This window comes from Salmo salar, chromosome 06, assembly GCF_965601325.2.
Source record: "Salmo salar chromosome 06, fSalSal1, whole genome shotgun sequence".
NCBI classification, from domain to species: domain Eukaryota; kingdom Metazoa; phylum Chordata; class Actinopteri; order Salmoniformes; family Salmonidae; genus Salmo; species Salmo salar.
In genome coordinates, this window is record NC_138296.1 from 23,891,168 (window position 1) to 23,907,559 (window position 16,392).

General features: G+C 40.5%; 1 protein-coding gene across 1 annotated transcript; it reads right to left on the reverse strand.

Annotated features, from left to right (window-relative positions):
• Positions 1-356: 356 nt before the first annotated feature.
• LOC106606633 (uncharacterized) lies at positions 357-10,494 on the reverse strand. The gene is made up of 5 exons (XM_014202974.2): positions 10,321-10,494; positions 9,092-9,424; positions 5,966-6,099; positions 4,614-4,694; positions 357-962 (listed from the first exon to the last, which is right to left on the reverse strand). The coding sequence occupies exons 1-5, from the start codon at positions 10,385-10,387 to the stop codon at positions 945-947; spliced, it is 633 nt and encodes a 210-aa protein (XP_014058449.1). The 5' UTR covers positions 10,388-10,494; the 3' UTR covers positions 357-944.
• Between the last annotated feature and the right edge of the window lie 5,898 nt (positions 10,495-16,392).

Genomic DNA, 16,392 nt, shown 5'->3' on the forward strand with positions numbered 1-16,392 from the left:
TTGACTGATTGGTTCTGTATCGGGGTGGTAAATCAGGAAAAATCCACTGCCTGACAACTGACCTACTTTCGTATTTCATTATGTAACTCGGCAGCACACACACAACTGAAATCTTTACACTGACAGTGCCAACATTGCTACGTGGTATTTTAAACAGTCAGTGGAGATCATCAAGCTTTACGGTTCAAACTGTGGTTTTTCACTGATTAAATCTCCATAATTATGTTTTCATACTGAAAAAGGGGATTGGTGAGCATGAGCTATTGTATGCACAAGGACACACTTAAAATGAATGATTACAAATATTTGCACCAGTTTTAAATACCCAGTCACACACTAAACAGAGACAAAATAAATTGAGTTTGGTTAAAAAGAGAGAATAACTTTATTTTAACTAGTCATTTGAGACATCTCTTCCGGGTTTCCTTATTACACACATGGCCTAGTCAAACTATGTTCAAGACATGTTTCATTCTACACAACCACTACTATACAGAAAGATGTAAAAACAATTTTCTGAAACAGACAAATTAAGTTGAATAACAAACCAGTCTTATTCTCAAACAGTGAACTGGGTGGAAAATAGCTTTTCTTGATTTCTGAATAAGTGAACCAACCAGTCACCAAAACAATGGACTTTTTAAGAGCTGGATCTTGCAGCGTTCATTCGCAGCACACCTGTATGAATGTTACTCAAATCTGAGTTGTTTTAGCGGAGGTTGTTTATGTACAAAACAGGAAGGAAACAAAGGCAAGAATGAAAACACTATACATCAACAGTTATGTATAACTGTGAGCAGGACTTCTTCCGCATGGTATTGATTCTGTGGTGGAAAATGGGACAAGCTGCAAAGCAGCCGTCTGGGGGTGGAGGAAGATGTGGGGGAGTACTTGACATGCTAGTAGAGGCCTCCTGTCTGTTGCTGGAAAACGTCGATCGTATCTTAATCCTCCATTTCCAACTGTCAGTAAAAAGGAAGGAAATTAAGTAAATTTTATATAAAACCTGATTTTCAATAGATGACATGGCATTTATGACAAATGTACATAAATTAGCTGTGAATGGAAAGCTTTCGTTAGACATTTTGCATTTAACAGTCTTTCGGCATGCACAAATATTCATTGGTATTCTCAAAACAGGGAGGAATGCATATAACGGGTGGGTCTAATCCTGAATGTTGATTGGTTAAAAGCGCATTCCAGCCGGTGTCTATTCCACAAGTTACCACCAGCTAAATCTATTACGTTAAAATGCCTATTTACTCTGTTCCATCTGAATGCGCAATCCACTGTCTCATCAGCCCAGCCATAAACTTGATCTCCACTATAAAAAGCATCTAGACATTATCTCACATTTCTTTTAGACTAACATTTCGTTTTTTCAACAGCGGAGATTTGTATAAACCTTGCTGTCTGTCTCTCCAGCTGTTCCATGTTAATGAACGTGTAGGGGTCAAGTCAAAGGAGAGAGCAAGGCAGGCAGTGTTTCTCAGCCAGTCGAAATCATGAATAAGCTGGCATAATTTTTTGGGATATATACAAAGAAATGTAAATGGAAAAAAGGTCAAATGAAACTTAGTGCAGCTAGTTTGCAGTCTTTCCAGCTTCAGTTTCAAGTTAGTGTTAACTGTGTTGTTGGCTAGCTCCTCTGAACACCACAACAGTGCCCTAACGAGAGAGCACATTTTCTATGCCAGGCGAAATTTCGCCTCATTAGCTCATTGTTATGGATGTATCCAAATAAATGTCACTAGGAAACAGCTTACTAACACCTGCGAAACGCCTGTGTGTAACTAGCATAGTCATACCAACGCCTTACACCCTGACTACACCGCTCGCGTCGCGTTGCCGAGTGTTGGAAAATACATTTTGAAATCTATATTACTCAATTATTGCACCCACACTGCTAGCGCGCGTCAACGAGCGCCTGCGTTGCCAAGCTCTAAAATAGAAGTCTGTTCTATTTGTGACGCAGATTGCGCTGCAAGTCCTGCCTCTCCCATCTCCTCATTGGTTAATAGAAGCAGGTACCCATGTGCCATCTCCTCATTGGTTATACCCACGTGGGTGACTGAAAGACGAACGAGGTCGGTGGCGGTAATGCACCTAATTTATGAAAGTTGCTAATCGCAATATAAAGTCCAGAGAAGAAAAAGCCTGGAAGGAGAGATGACTAGAAACAATTTGGTTGACCATTTTTCGTTTGGATTAATTTTCAGAGTACAGGACCTTGTGCATTTCAGCTAAAATAACAACTCAATGTTTACATCCTAGGACAAAATAGCTAGCAACAGCAAGCTAGCTAAATAGGACAAATTAGCTAGCAAGTCAAGCTAGCTAGCTAGCTAAATTGCCATATGTTTAATACTTTTCGACCTTTGCCTAAATTAATGTAATTGGTTGAGTTTGTCTTGATATTTTAACCTGTGTGGAACGCGTTTGGTGTGGGGGGACAAAATAAATGTATGCACGATGGCGTACGTGCACAGCCGGTTTGGGTTCCGTGTAACTAACATCTGCGTGACGCCTGCATGTTAATCAAAGTCATAAGGTGCATAGTTTATATTAATATTAAATCTCAACCATAAATGTTACAAACGTACAGTTTTTCCTGTGCAAGCCGACATTCCGAAGTAGCCTCCGAGTGTAGCCTAAGGCTTGTGTATTTCCTGTTATCGCTAATGGCCTAGAAAAGATTATGTCCAATCTATAGGTAATCTGTCATTCCCTCAACACCTCATGGCATGTTAGCTTGCTATATACAGATCTAAATGTTGTTAACCAATCACAGACTGTTACCAGTGCCCTGTAGCCTACAACAGACAACCAATAAGAATTGTGTTCATGGCTTTCAGTCAAATAGAGGAGTTCATAGGCTTTCCCAAATTGTTAAGTTTAGTGTTAGTTAAGGGTTATAGTTTAGGGTTCAGGGTAGGGACATCCTAAGGAATCCGGATAGCAGTGACCATTCATAGAGTGTCATATTCGTGTGTGTAGGTGGCAGAGAGGTCAGGCGCAGGAGAAACCAACTTGGGGTAAATGGAGTAGTTTAATTAATATAAAACAAACTCCAAAAAAAACAATGTACATAAATAAATAAACATGGGTAAAATAACCCATCGCGCACCAATACAAAACACGAGCACATAACAAACAATCTGACAAGGACATGAGGGGAAACAGAGGGTTAAATACACAACATGTAATGAATGGGATTGGAACCAGGTGTGTAGGAAGAGAAGCTAAAACCTATGGAAAATGGATCAATGATGGTGTCGGGTCGCGTCAATTCAAATTTGGTATTAGAACAAATTATTTGGCAAAGAGTAACTCAAGTTCTTTGTTCTTTAATTATTGCAAACACGTGTATGGTAAATAAGTTGTTCGTATTGTAATGAAAGAGCAGGGAGCAGGTTTCGAACCCTCGACCTTCAAGCCCGAAGTCCGGCGGTCTATACGGTCTCGCTGTGACACCACGCAGGGCAGACAGAGAAGAGAGCGTCACATCCTATTGTTCTTCCTTATATACTCAGACAGAGATAGTTCCCGCTCAATGCTGGCCTGTCAGGGCGAGGATGAGCGTGGTTTAAACTTGCTCATCCTAACGTCGGCGTGCAGGCAGGTCCCAGCCTAGTGACGCACTTCCTGTTGCCGGGTGTAGTTCTCGTCTTCAGCAGTTGATTTATCCGTAGTTTATATACTTAATATTGTAGCATAGCTTCCCCGGTATATTATATAGGTTATGCAAACAAATAGCCAGTTCAACCCTAACAATGGCTAGAAGACCGGTGACGTTGACCGCCGAGCACCACCCGAACAAGGAGGGGCATCGACTTCGGCAGAAGTCGTGACAGAGTGAGAGACGGGCACGGCATTTGAGAGCGTGTCACGTGACATGAACTCGACGGAAGTTTGACGCCTTCGAAAAAAACTTGCCTCCATTAACAGTCCATGTTTATTCATGGCGGTATTTCATGGTGCTAGGAAGAGGTATCAGTAGCTTCACGGGGCTTAATTATGGCACGTTAAACCCCCCATACAGCTTAAACAAATGCAAACGCAGCTACTGTTATTCTGTCTGCACTGTTTGACGGGACTGTAAATTAGCCGTAGATGGCTAGCTAGCAATCAAGGGATAAGAACGTTGCCAGCCAGCATGGCAATGGAACATTTAGAACGAACGACTGGGCTGTGTCCACAGATACAGAACAACTGGGTCGCGTCCCTGGCAACCAAACCAATAGAACGAACAACCAGTCAGCTTGGGTAGCAACCCTAGATGTGTTGGACTGTATTTTGTGGAAAGATGAAATAGTATGAATAAATCATTACAATAATGTTTGTAATGCAAATATGTCAATCATTTGAATATGTTGGTAACCCGTATAAAAGTGATAATGCCCTCGAAGCCAATGTTTGGAGGAGATATTGGCACGGTTTGCCGACCCTCGAGTTCTTCTCGGGCCTAACAACACCCGTGCCATTATATCCTCCGAACATCGGCTCCTCTGGCATTACCACTTAAATGTATAATTGCTGGAATGGTGTTGTTCAAGCAAAATAGAGTGAATTCACATAATAAATCAATTTCTCCCATAAGACTCCAGGCTTACCTGTGCAGGTGTGTCTGTCTCGTTTATTAGCTGTCCATCGAACCGGACTACTGTCACTTCTCTACTATGTGAATGAAGACACTGCAGAAAGGAAGGGATGAGGAGATAAGGAAGGGCGTTACTATATTGCCACTCCATATCCACATTGGCCGACATCATTTTTATCAGATAAAGGAAGAAACAACAGGATAGGGAGGGAAGTGGCTTCTACTCAACAAAGCCTGTAGAGCCTGGCCTACTTCCATGACTTCACTGGTCTAAAGAGACACACAAGATCCATTATGGGCACGCACGCACACAGCATTGAGATTAGGCCTACTTTTTCCTAAATAAAAATGGTTTCAAGCACTAGACGAGTGGACAGTACAGAATCAGAACATTTTACTCATTTAGCAGGAGCTTTTATCCAATTAGGGTTATTAGGGCACCAACAGATTTTTCACCTAGTTGGCTCAGGGAGTCAAACCAACAACCTTTCGGTTACTGGCCCAACGCTCTTAACCACACAGAGCTGGGACACTGGAATAATGAGGACGATGAAAAGGAAGATGATAATATGATGAAGACAACACAGCCCATAGCGCTCGTCTCCTGTCACAGACAATATAGACTACATCTGACAGTGAACAGATCAAAGAGATACAAGTGTTTAAAGGGTGCATGTATCGCGTTCTCTCTTCAATGAGTTTCCTTGTCCTCAATGGATAATATGAGCTGTCATCTTTCATCAACCCCTGTATTCCCATAGTTAGGGTCAGGACTTTTTCCAGGTCATTAGGGAAAAGTTTCTGGGCCCATATTCATAAAGCATCTCAGAGTTCATTATACCTGTACACATGACATACGTGGAGTACACAGTGCAAATAAATGCTTAATTACAGGTTCACCTCTCGACAATAGGAAAGTAAAAAAGAAAAGCTCGATGAATAAGAACGAGGATAAAAATGTTGCCAACATATATTACAAGGAGGCACTCAAACAGATAGTTCAGAGCTTCTGGTCTTTTCTATAACCTGGCACAAACTGGGATCTGGGGGAGGGGAATGGGCAGGGTATATGCAAATTAAATACTGTAGTATTTACTATAGTTAAGTCTGTGTTTGCGGACTGTAGTGTTTTTGCAGACAATTCTGTAGTATTTACTAGTGTTTTTTTGTGATGATAATACTGTAGTATTTACTATAGTATTTTACAGTATACTACAACATATAGTAAGTACAACACATGATCGAGGAATACTACAGTGTGTAGTATAGTATACTACAGAATTCTATAGAATGTACTGTAGTATTCTATAATAAACTGCAGTATTTTTTCATGTGGGCACACACACACGTTGCTGTAGTACTTACCCTGGGGATGACCCAGATGAAGAGGATGAGCAGACTCAGGAGAAGCACAAAGCCAGCAGTGACAGCTGAGACCAGGACCAGATACCAGGACATTCCTAGCCCTGAGGACGCATCATTCTGGTCACACTCCTCATCTGTGGTACAGCAGGGTAGCACACATTTTTCAATTCAGTACATATCATAAAAAATATCCCCAGGTGCAATTCATTATAAAAGAGATGTTGAAGAATCCAATACAACTCAACAAACTGACCAATCTAAACGTGTTTAGAAGTTACAGCCTGGTAGCTCAAGTTAGGATTAGTTCCTATGAGACTGTGCAACTCAGAGCTCACATTAAGACAATGGTCCTGAATCGTTCCCTAACCCTCCTCTTGACCCTAACCAATGTTCCCTCTGAGCTCCCCTCGGACTTCCACACAGATTAAACATCAGCACGCACAGAGAAGCACAAGATTGAACTTCAGTCAACTTTCTAGAGTTTTCCCCTGAAATTAACACTAACAACGCTTCGCTCTGCTGTGGTAATTGTGCTCGAATCAACGCATTTTTAGCCACTTTCAACACATCGAAACAAAATGCACTTTGTAAGACTTTGTATGCAAAACTAACTGTGCAAGAGATTTTCTTGTAGGCAGCGCACATTGAAGTACGATTCTATCGAATTGACATGCACGACTCAGGCCCGTACTCTACATAGACCGGTGCGCCATAACTAATCAGAGTTGCAGTAGGCCTATATGCAAATAGCCATTGCCATATACAGATCTGTGCCATTCACTTTGAACAGGACAGCATGAGTAGTCCTGAGTAGATGCACTTGTTTTGAGATCAAAGCGAGAGCTGCATGTAGCCAGCCACCTGTGCACATTTGTTCATATTCTTTGCTAGTGAGTTATTAGCCTAGTTATAGATAATTTCTAGTCAACAATGGGGGAGTGGTTGCTTCCTACAAGAGCACAAAATGTGTGCATTTCTAGCCATCTTTGAAAAGCAAGTCAGGTAAAGAGCTTTTTTTTATGTCTTAAAGGGGCAGCACAGCTAGAACAATGAAACAGATATTTCAAGCATCCGCTTGGCGTTTCCACTCACTACCAAATATGGTAGTGAGAGGAAGCCAACTGGCCCGCAGTGGGTATTTTGGCTGACATGCTGCACATTCTCTTATCGATGAAAAATTTGATTTCAATACAGTTCTGTTCCCAAAACTAGAATGTTATAAACAGAGTGGACTAAGTTTTGTAGACTTTACTCTTTGCAAAAGTTTTTAAAAATTGCGTTGTTTAGAAGGAGTGCATAGGCGAATTGAGTTACTGCACACGCGCACTTCAGAGTAGGCATTCCCTAACGGAAATATGCAGATTTATGCTAGAACGCACCAATAGGATCTCACTAGCTTGTGCTTGGCTCTGCCCACCTCCTTGTCTGTTCTGCCCACTATGACTCATTTGTTCCCAATGGAAATGATAGGCTGTGGTCCATCTTGGTTAAATAAATATCTTTGGTGGCAGTGTTATATTTTGAGACAGTGTTGAATAAGCTAAGTAGCCAATAGGCAGAGGGTAACATTTGTCTGATTCTCTGTAGTAATGGTATAGGAATAATAATGAATTGTATTTTGTAAAATGGTTTCTTGCATCAAACACAACATAGTCACCTCCTTGTCTGAAGGACAAGTGAATAAACAGGTTAACGTCAAGCCCTGCATGTTTTTTAATTAAAGTCTCATAGAATGTATGCCTACATTGAACACCACACATTTGCTGTTAGTGTAGGCTGAATGATAGAACAGCTATTTCCATGTTAAATGTTATGGGATGCATTTTTCTCCATTGTTTTTGATGGTAGGCCTACATTATAATCAAATAACTACAGTAGCCTACTTGCCCACTGTTAAAACTATACCTTAAAGCGGGTACAGCCTCAGTGATCACAGAGAACGCGCGCCAGAATATATATATATATTTTTTACCTTTATTTAACTAGGCAAGTCAATTAAGAATAAATTCTTATTTACAATGACGGCCTACCCCGGCCAAACCCGGACATCGCTGGGCCAATTGCGCCGCTCTATAGGACTCCCAATCAGAGCCGGTTTTACATTCGTCATAAGGATGAGACCAAGGTGCAGCGTGGTAGGCAACAACAAAAAATCCTTTATTAAATGAACACCGTCAAAAGAAACGAACGTCAAGTTCTGCAGGCTTCAAAGCAGCTATACAAAAACAAGATCCCATAAAAACCCAGTGGGAAAAGGCTGCCTAAATATGATCCCCAATCAGAGACAACGAAAGACAGCTGCTTCTGATTGGGAACCATATCAGGCCAACATAGAAATATAAAAAACATAGATATACATAATCCAGAATACCCACCCAATCACACCCTGACCTAACCAAATAGAGAAATAAAAAGGCTCTCTACGGTCAGGGCGTGACAGCCGGATGTGATGCAGCCTGGATTCGAGATGCAGTGCCTTAGACCACCGCGCCACTCGGGTTGCACAACATTTTTACAATGTTCAAATCTGCGCCGGGCATACCTGAAATTTACTCAGTGCCAGAAAAAAAAAGTAACATTGACCCTATTACTCTTCAATATTTGCAGATCTGAAGGATCTGGATTGGTATTACCCGGGGAGAAGCTTCCAACATACAGATCTGTACATTTTACTATAAGTATTTATATATTTCTGCAACCAGCCCTGTTTACTTGTATATCCACCTATCACATCTAAACTGACACTTACACACACCCACCCACCACTTATGCTGCTGCCGCCATGCTGTTTACAATTATTAGTATTATTATTTATCCTGCTACCAGTCACTATCTCCTAATCTCTGCCTGTGTACATATCTACCTCAATACTCCAGTATCCCTGCACATTGTACAACTGGTACTGACCTGTATTTACTGTAGCTTCCTATCTTATGTCTCGTGTTTTTCAATTTTCTTATTAGATATACAATTTTGATATTGAATACTGCACTGTAGGGTAAGGCTCACAAGTTAAGCATTTCACTGTACTTGTGCATATGACCACAAAAAACTTGAACATTGAAGGGTGCAGTAAGTGCCAAATGGAGGGTCAGGGAACAAATCAGGACTGGCTGAGACACTCACCATTCACCACCAGCAAAACAGCTCCTTCCCCCTCAGTCTTCTCATTCTTGGGTGACTTATAAACACTATACACACACCAGTAGACCCCAGAGTCCTCTATGGTCAGGTTTGTGATGGTGATGTCCATTTTGTTGAGTCTTCCATTAGTCATCAATCTGAGTTTGAACGTCTCATGGAGGGTTAATTTTTCTCTTGCCTGGTAAAAGTAGAGGACTTCAATCTCTTTTGTCCGGCGCATGTACACACTCAGGTTTTCTTGGTCTGGCAGAGAGGTGCTGCAGTGGATGGTCATAGTGTCTCCCTCCTGCTTTCGGACCAGCAGTCCCTTGCTCCCTTTCATGAGCAGATGGGAGAATGGAAGAAAAACACACCATACAGAACCAGTCAAAAGTTGACACCTACTCATTCCAGGGTTTTTCTTTATTTTTACTATTTTCTACATTGTAGAATAATAGTGAAGACATCAAAACTATGAAATAAAACATATGAAATCATATAGTAACCAAAAGTGTTAAACAAATCAAAATATATTTTATGTGAGATTCTTCAAAGTATGTGTTATTTCATAGTTTTGATGTCTTCACTATTATTCTACAATGTAGAAAATAGTAAAAAATAAAGAAAAACCCTGGAATGAGTAAGTGTGTCCAAACTTTTGACTGGTTCTGTATGTGTCAGATGTTTTTAGTTTAAGGATAAACCAATACCAACCAGTTAAGGAGATCTTCACTACCCAAAACTAGTTTCACACAAGTCTGGGTCTATTTTTGGATTATGAATACAAGGAACCATATACTACTCTACTCTCATTTGAATATTGCACTTGAAAAATAAATGACTTGAAAACAGCCTCTTGTCTTGTACATCTATGATATTGCAACTCTGTAGATTACAGTGGACTCTATAGATTACAGTGGACTCTATAGATTACAGTGGACTCTATAGATTACAGTGGACTCTATAGATTACAGTGGACTCCTGAAAAAGGCAATGGCTTGGGACTGTTGTGCCAGAGTATGTAGTTGTCAGGAGCAAGCTATTGAAAATCATGTCATTGAAATGAGACTGGAAAACTGTATTGTACTTAAAGAATTCACATTTATTGAAAGAGCACTTATCAAGAGTCGAATGTACATAATATATTTCAAAGTGTAAAACTGATTAGATTAAATGTTAAATCAAAAACTATTTCCATCACCTCCCAAAAGAAAACAAAAAACACCTCTCACCTTTCTCAGCCAGGGTGCAGCAAAGGAGACAGAGGAAGATTGCACAACACAGACAGAGTGCAGACATCGTGCTAAAACAACAAGAGCTTCACAACTAACAAATAGCAGGAAATAGACAGTATGTCTATACCACAGTGATGTCTGCTCTAGAACCACTCCACCAATAGGAACACGAAGTAGGCCTACTTTACAGTTAGGTTCTGAACAAATGAGGTAGGCATAATAAACCAAGACATTACAAAATAACATAAAGAGAATCAAGACCTGAACTTATTTCAGTTGCAATTGTGGGTGTCAGTATGTGACAGAATCATATGTTAGGGAATCATAGGTTAGGGATAAATGAGGTTTAACAACAAAACATAATTATTTGATTTGAACTTTTACTTCACTACATTCCAAAACAAAATATGTACTTTTTACTCCATACATTTCCCCTGACACCTGTGGAGGAAATGAATATTCATGACATACTATACTGTTTAATTAGACATAGAATGCTGTTTTCTACGTAAAGATTGTCCATTGTTAAATGCTAGTATTTTTTATAACCTGATACAAAGTTGCCTTTGTGTGACTTAGTCACAAGACTGGGTGATTTCGTAAGAACCGTTTGGGTGTGACCGCAGCATGTGACACATCCCGTGGTTTTCTGCAGGAACTCAGCTGTATGGGAAGTTGCAGGAAGGAGCACATTATAGTGTGAACTGTGACAAACGCAGTTACATGGTTGAGCCCTTGTGCTATCAACCTCCGGCTATCTTAATCTGCACTGACAAACCAATCGCCTTTTAGACACTATGCTCCGCCCATTTCCACCCATCTGCTAAACTGCCACAAAGACAGAGGTTGCATTTTCTATAAAAGCTGAGAGCCAACGCTATTCGTTGGGCTTTCTGACTATGCACTGTTGAGTGATTGTCATTTATTGCTTCATTTTTACAAATCTTATAATAAAGTTATTTGATAGAATCTGCAGTCTCTCTTCCTATAGAATGTCTACCACACACCCAAAAGTACTGGTTACATTTCAAATGCTTAGCAGGACAGGAAAGCTGCCCAATTCAAACAAACATCCCTGGTAATCCTTACTGCCTCCGATCTGGCGGACTCACCAAACACAAATTATTCATTTGTAAATTACGTCTGAGTGGTGGCTATCCGTAAATAAATGTTTAAAAAATAAATAAAAAATGGTGCAGTCTGGTTTGCTGTATATTTTAGCAATTACATTTACCTTCGATAATTAAGTATATTTAAAACCAAATACTTTTAGACAAGTAGTATTTTACTGGGTGGCTTTCACCTTTACTTGAGTCATTTTCTATTAAGGTATCTTTACTTTTACTCAAGTATGACACTGGGTATTTGTTCCACCACTGTTGGATTCTGGGGTAAACTTTGAACATTGTTATACTCAGAAGTATAGGAACATTAGTTACATAAGAGACATGAAGCGTGCCATAATGAAGTTTGGGAGGGGCTGAGTGCAGGGAAAACAATCGCATGTGACAGTACTGATATCACTTAGTTCCCTGCTTAGCAAGAATGACGCAATGTTTAGCGATAAGGTGGAGACTCCACCCAAAGTTGGGTATGAATACTACCACGGGGGAGGCCATGTCTGTGTCTGAATTACAGCTGTATTGACCCTTTGGGAAGAATTAAACTTGGTTAAGCTTCTCTAGTGTCTGAGTTATTTACTCAAAATTAGAACCTAACATTACATAACATATCCTCTAGTCCCAGACATGATAGAGGTGAATGGTTCACTACATAACATATCCTCTAATCCCAGACATGAGAGGTGAATGGTTCACTACATAACATATCCTCTAGTCCCAGACATGAGAGGTGAATGGTTCACTACATAACATATCCTCTAGTCCCAGACATGATAGAGGTGAATGGTTCACTACATAACATATCCTCTAGTCCCAGACATGAGAGGTGAATGATTCACTACATAACATATCCTCTAGTCCCAGACATGAGAGGTAAATGATTCACTACATAACTTATTCTCTAGTCCCAGAAATGAGAGGTGAATGGTTCACTACATAACATATCCTCTAGTCCCAGACATGAGAGGTGAATGGTTCACTACATAACATATTCTCTAGTCCCAGACATGAGAGGTGAATGGTTCACTACATAACATATCCTCTAGTCCCAGACATGAGAGGTGAATGGTTCACTACATAACATATCCTCTAGTCCCAGACATGAGAGGTGAATGGTTCACTACATAACATATCCTCTAGTCCCAGACATGAGAGGTGAATGGTTCACTACATAACATATCCTCTAGTCCCAGACATGAGAGGTGAATGGTTCACTACATAACATATCCTCTAGTCCCAGACATGAGAGGTGAATGGTTCACTACATAACATATCCTCTAGTCCCAGACATGAGAGGTGAATGGTTCACTACATAACATATCCTCTAGTCCCAGACATGAGAGGTGAATGATTCACTACATAACATATCCTCTAGTCCCAGACATGAGAGGTGAATGGTTCACTACATAACATATCCTCTAGTCCCAGACATGAGAGGTGAATGGTTCACTACATAACATATCCTCTAGTCCCAGACATGAGAGGTGAATGGTTCACTACATAACATATCCTCTAGTCCCAGACATGAGAGGTGAATGGTTCACTACATAACATATTCTCTAGTCCCAGACATGAGAGGTGAATGATTCAAGTATTCTATATCAGCTATGTTTTTTTTAAAAGGCAGTAAATGAGGATGGCAGTAAACTTAACCTGGGTATGTGGTAAGCTGATCCTCCAGACAGTGGAAGTTAAGCTTTCTACACATTTCTGTACTGAATGAAATATTATCACTACCTTTATAAAACAATGTCTATCTTTATTTTCCAAACACAATTCAACACAATCACTTTGTCTTTTAATGATTTTAAGCATATTTTATCACAGGCTTAACACCTTACAAAGGCTTTGTACTTTTTAAAACATTTTTAACATAGGCCACCCCTGTTGTCAAATCAAAATTGTATTTGTCACATGCGCTGAATACAACAGGTGTAGACCTTACAATGAAATGCTTACTTACAAGCCCTTAACCAACATTGCTTTAAGAAGTTAAGAAGAAAAACGTGTTAACATAGATAAAAGTAACAAACAGCAGCAGTAAAATAACAATAGCGAGGCTATATACAGGGGGAACCGGTACAGTAAATGTGCGGCAATTTTGTGAAACTCATGAGAGACAATACGGCCACATTACCATAACGCTGGTTATATAATAGCCTCAGGGCACCGCTTGCAAGCCTCCCTTTTTCCTCCTAACATAACGATGGTCATTAATGCCAAATAGTTCTATTTCTGTTTCATCAGACTAGAGGACATTTCTCCAAAAAGTACGATATTTGTCCACATGTGCAGTTGCAAATCGTAGTTTTAATAGCAGTTTTGGAGCAGTGGCTTCTTCCTTGCTGAGCGGCCTTTCAGGTGTCATGACATTGCCCTCTTTGGACACAGCGAGCACCATCTCCCTCTGTCTCCTACACCCAGGCTGCTGTGTTCAGAGAGGTCGTAAATTCCTGGAGGAGACTATCTCCTCATGGCCACAGTATAGAGAGTGAGTTTTTATAGAGAGAACAAAGGAATTTCTTCCACCTCACAGAACTGGAGGTCCGAACAATATTTATGTTCTGGAGAATGTATAAAAGATTGGTGAAGAATCCAGCTACGAACTGGTCCGTTTGGTACAATTTTGTGAAACTCATGAGAGACAATACGGCCACATTACCATAACGCTGTTTATATAATAGCCTCAGTTATGAGGCTTACATCTAATTGTTGTATAAAATGAATGAGTGAGGATGGAACTGTTTGTGAAATTGTGTAATGTGATTTTGGACTGTTTAATGAAGGAAACTCCAATTCCCTTTTGGAGTTTAACTAATCAGAGGACCACCCATGAGCACAGTTATGGTCTGGTGTCATGGGACTGGCCCTTTTCTGCTCTTCTAAATAAAATCCCCACCTAGGTTTTCTATCACCAGACCAGCTTACCTCGATAACGAGAGGGCTAAGGTTTGAGACGAGACCAGCTTACCTTGATAATGAGGGGCAAGGTTTGAGAGGAGGCCAAGCTTACCTCAATTACGAGATGGCTAAAGGTTGCAGACCATGCATTTCTCTTGCTGAACTTTTAACCATACCATGTGGTTAAACTCTTAGACTATCGATACCGACAGAATAAGAACAAGTCTTTGATATTAATTACTAGTCTGCAGCTAGGAATTCGGTATCATTGAACGCGAAGACCGACAACCGCCAAAACAGCTAATCTATAACGTCATGAATGAATGTTACTCTGAACTATCCATTCTAACCACAACAGAGAGAGAGACAGAGAGGACAGAGACAGAGAGGACAGACTCTCCAACAGAAACAAACTTTTCAACAGAGATCCCGATGACACACTGAACTCTAACATCAGGTTTTAGTCACAATATATGAAAGAATAGTCTGGTGTGGTTAACAACTACAGACAATGCTGTTAACACTTAGCTTGGTAGCAGGATAATGCATGCACTCCATTTCTCCTGCAGAGGGGGAACACAATAGTGTTGAACCAGATTGTTCTCTCTTCCAGGCAAAGCATTAACATTCAGTTAGCTGTGTGGCGTGAGAGACAGAGCAGACATGACACCGACAGGGAAGAGAGCCCATAACACTCCGGATAATACATCTGTCGCTACGGAAACAGTCCTGTCCTGGTGCTGGAGTCGTGCTCTGCTGGGACTGCTGTATCCTCAGGCTCTGGTTCCATAGGGGACAATAGGAATACCAACACTGTTATACACCATTTTACCACACACATTTTATACACTGCATTTTACTATGAATTTGATCGTTTTGACAGGAATCCCTCTTCGATTAGGTAGACAAAAATAATATACTCAAACATTCTGCCACAAAAGAGTCTTCCTGTGCCACTGGTTCATCTGGAAAGAGAAACCAGAAGCAACCTTTTACAGGGGTTGATACTGTGTGCTCTACCATGTTTTGTGATTTGTTACAGAGACAATTGAATAACAAATCCTGAATTCCCATCTGGGGAGGAGAAGGAGAGCAATAGAGAAACTAAAACAATAAAAACTAAACTAAGTGATCTTGTCGAGGAGTTAGTTCTCCATTCCACTTATATAGCAACATCCTGACATTTAGCCAGAACAGAAAGTACTCTCCTAATCTTCCCAGACCTCTGCATTCCTCTCGGCAGAGATTGTCAAATGCAAGGTCGTGTTCACTAGGCACGAAATGGAAAGAAGCAGTCTGAAATGGGGAGGAACTATCTGAATAACTTCTTGAAGCATTTTGCAACAGTGTGTCCTAATGGACATGACCCTGGGTGCTCATGTTGTCTGAGTCTTCTGGCTTGAAACAGCTTGAGAAGCAGCAGTCCAATGGCAAGAGAGCCTACTACCACAAATACAGCAGTCACATTCTTGTAACTGTTCTTTGGAATTTCCTTTTGATTTGCAGCATTCTCAGGAACCTGGTGCTGGTCTCATACTGTAACACACAAAATCAGAATCATTAAAAATGAAAATCATGTCACATTCAGGTATGCGATCAGGGATGCAATGAATTAAGTCATGTTTGTAGGGTGAGTCAATTTATATTGGATACTAATAGATGATAATGTCAGAAAAGCAAGATTTCTTGATGGATCATCTGCACAGTGGAAATCATGATGCAAAAAGGAGAATACTAAACAGTCAGTGTTAGAGTGTGAGGAAGGCACTTTGAATTCCAAACTATGTGTTAAGCCCTTAGTTTTTCCTGACTGGGAAATACTCAGGGCCCTACCTATAAACATTGGCCTCCAAAAGCTTTGAGCTCACCTGTGACCTTCAGCATGAAGTTACAATTTGTGTTTCCACTGTCAGTGTTCACCACACACTCATACGGACCCTCTTCTTCAGGCTGGGTTTCTTTAACCAACAGGGACACAACTTTGTCTCTCATTGGCAGGTGGCATGGAAAGCTGATATTTTGGGCTCAGCAGCATCCTGGGATTGGA

What these genes read in the sequence shown, in the direction of transcription:
- LOC106606633 (XM_014202974.2), bottom strand. Translation starts at nt 10,387, where the DNA reads ATGTCTGCACTCTGTCTGTGTTGTGCAATCTTCCTCTGTCTCCTTTGC. An exon ending in CTGCACCCTGGCTGAGAAAG is followed by an intron (nt 9,425 to 10,320) that starts GTGAGAGGTGTT and finishes TGCTCATGAAAG; the next exon opens with GGAGCAAGGGACTGCTGGTC. An exon ending in TGTTTTGCTGGTGGTGAATG is followed by an intron (nt 6,100 to 9,091) that starts GTGAGTGTCTCA and finishes GCTGTACCACAG; the next exon opens with ATGAGGAGTGTGACCAGAAT.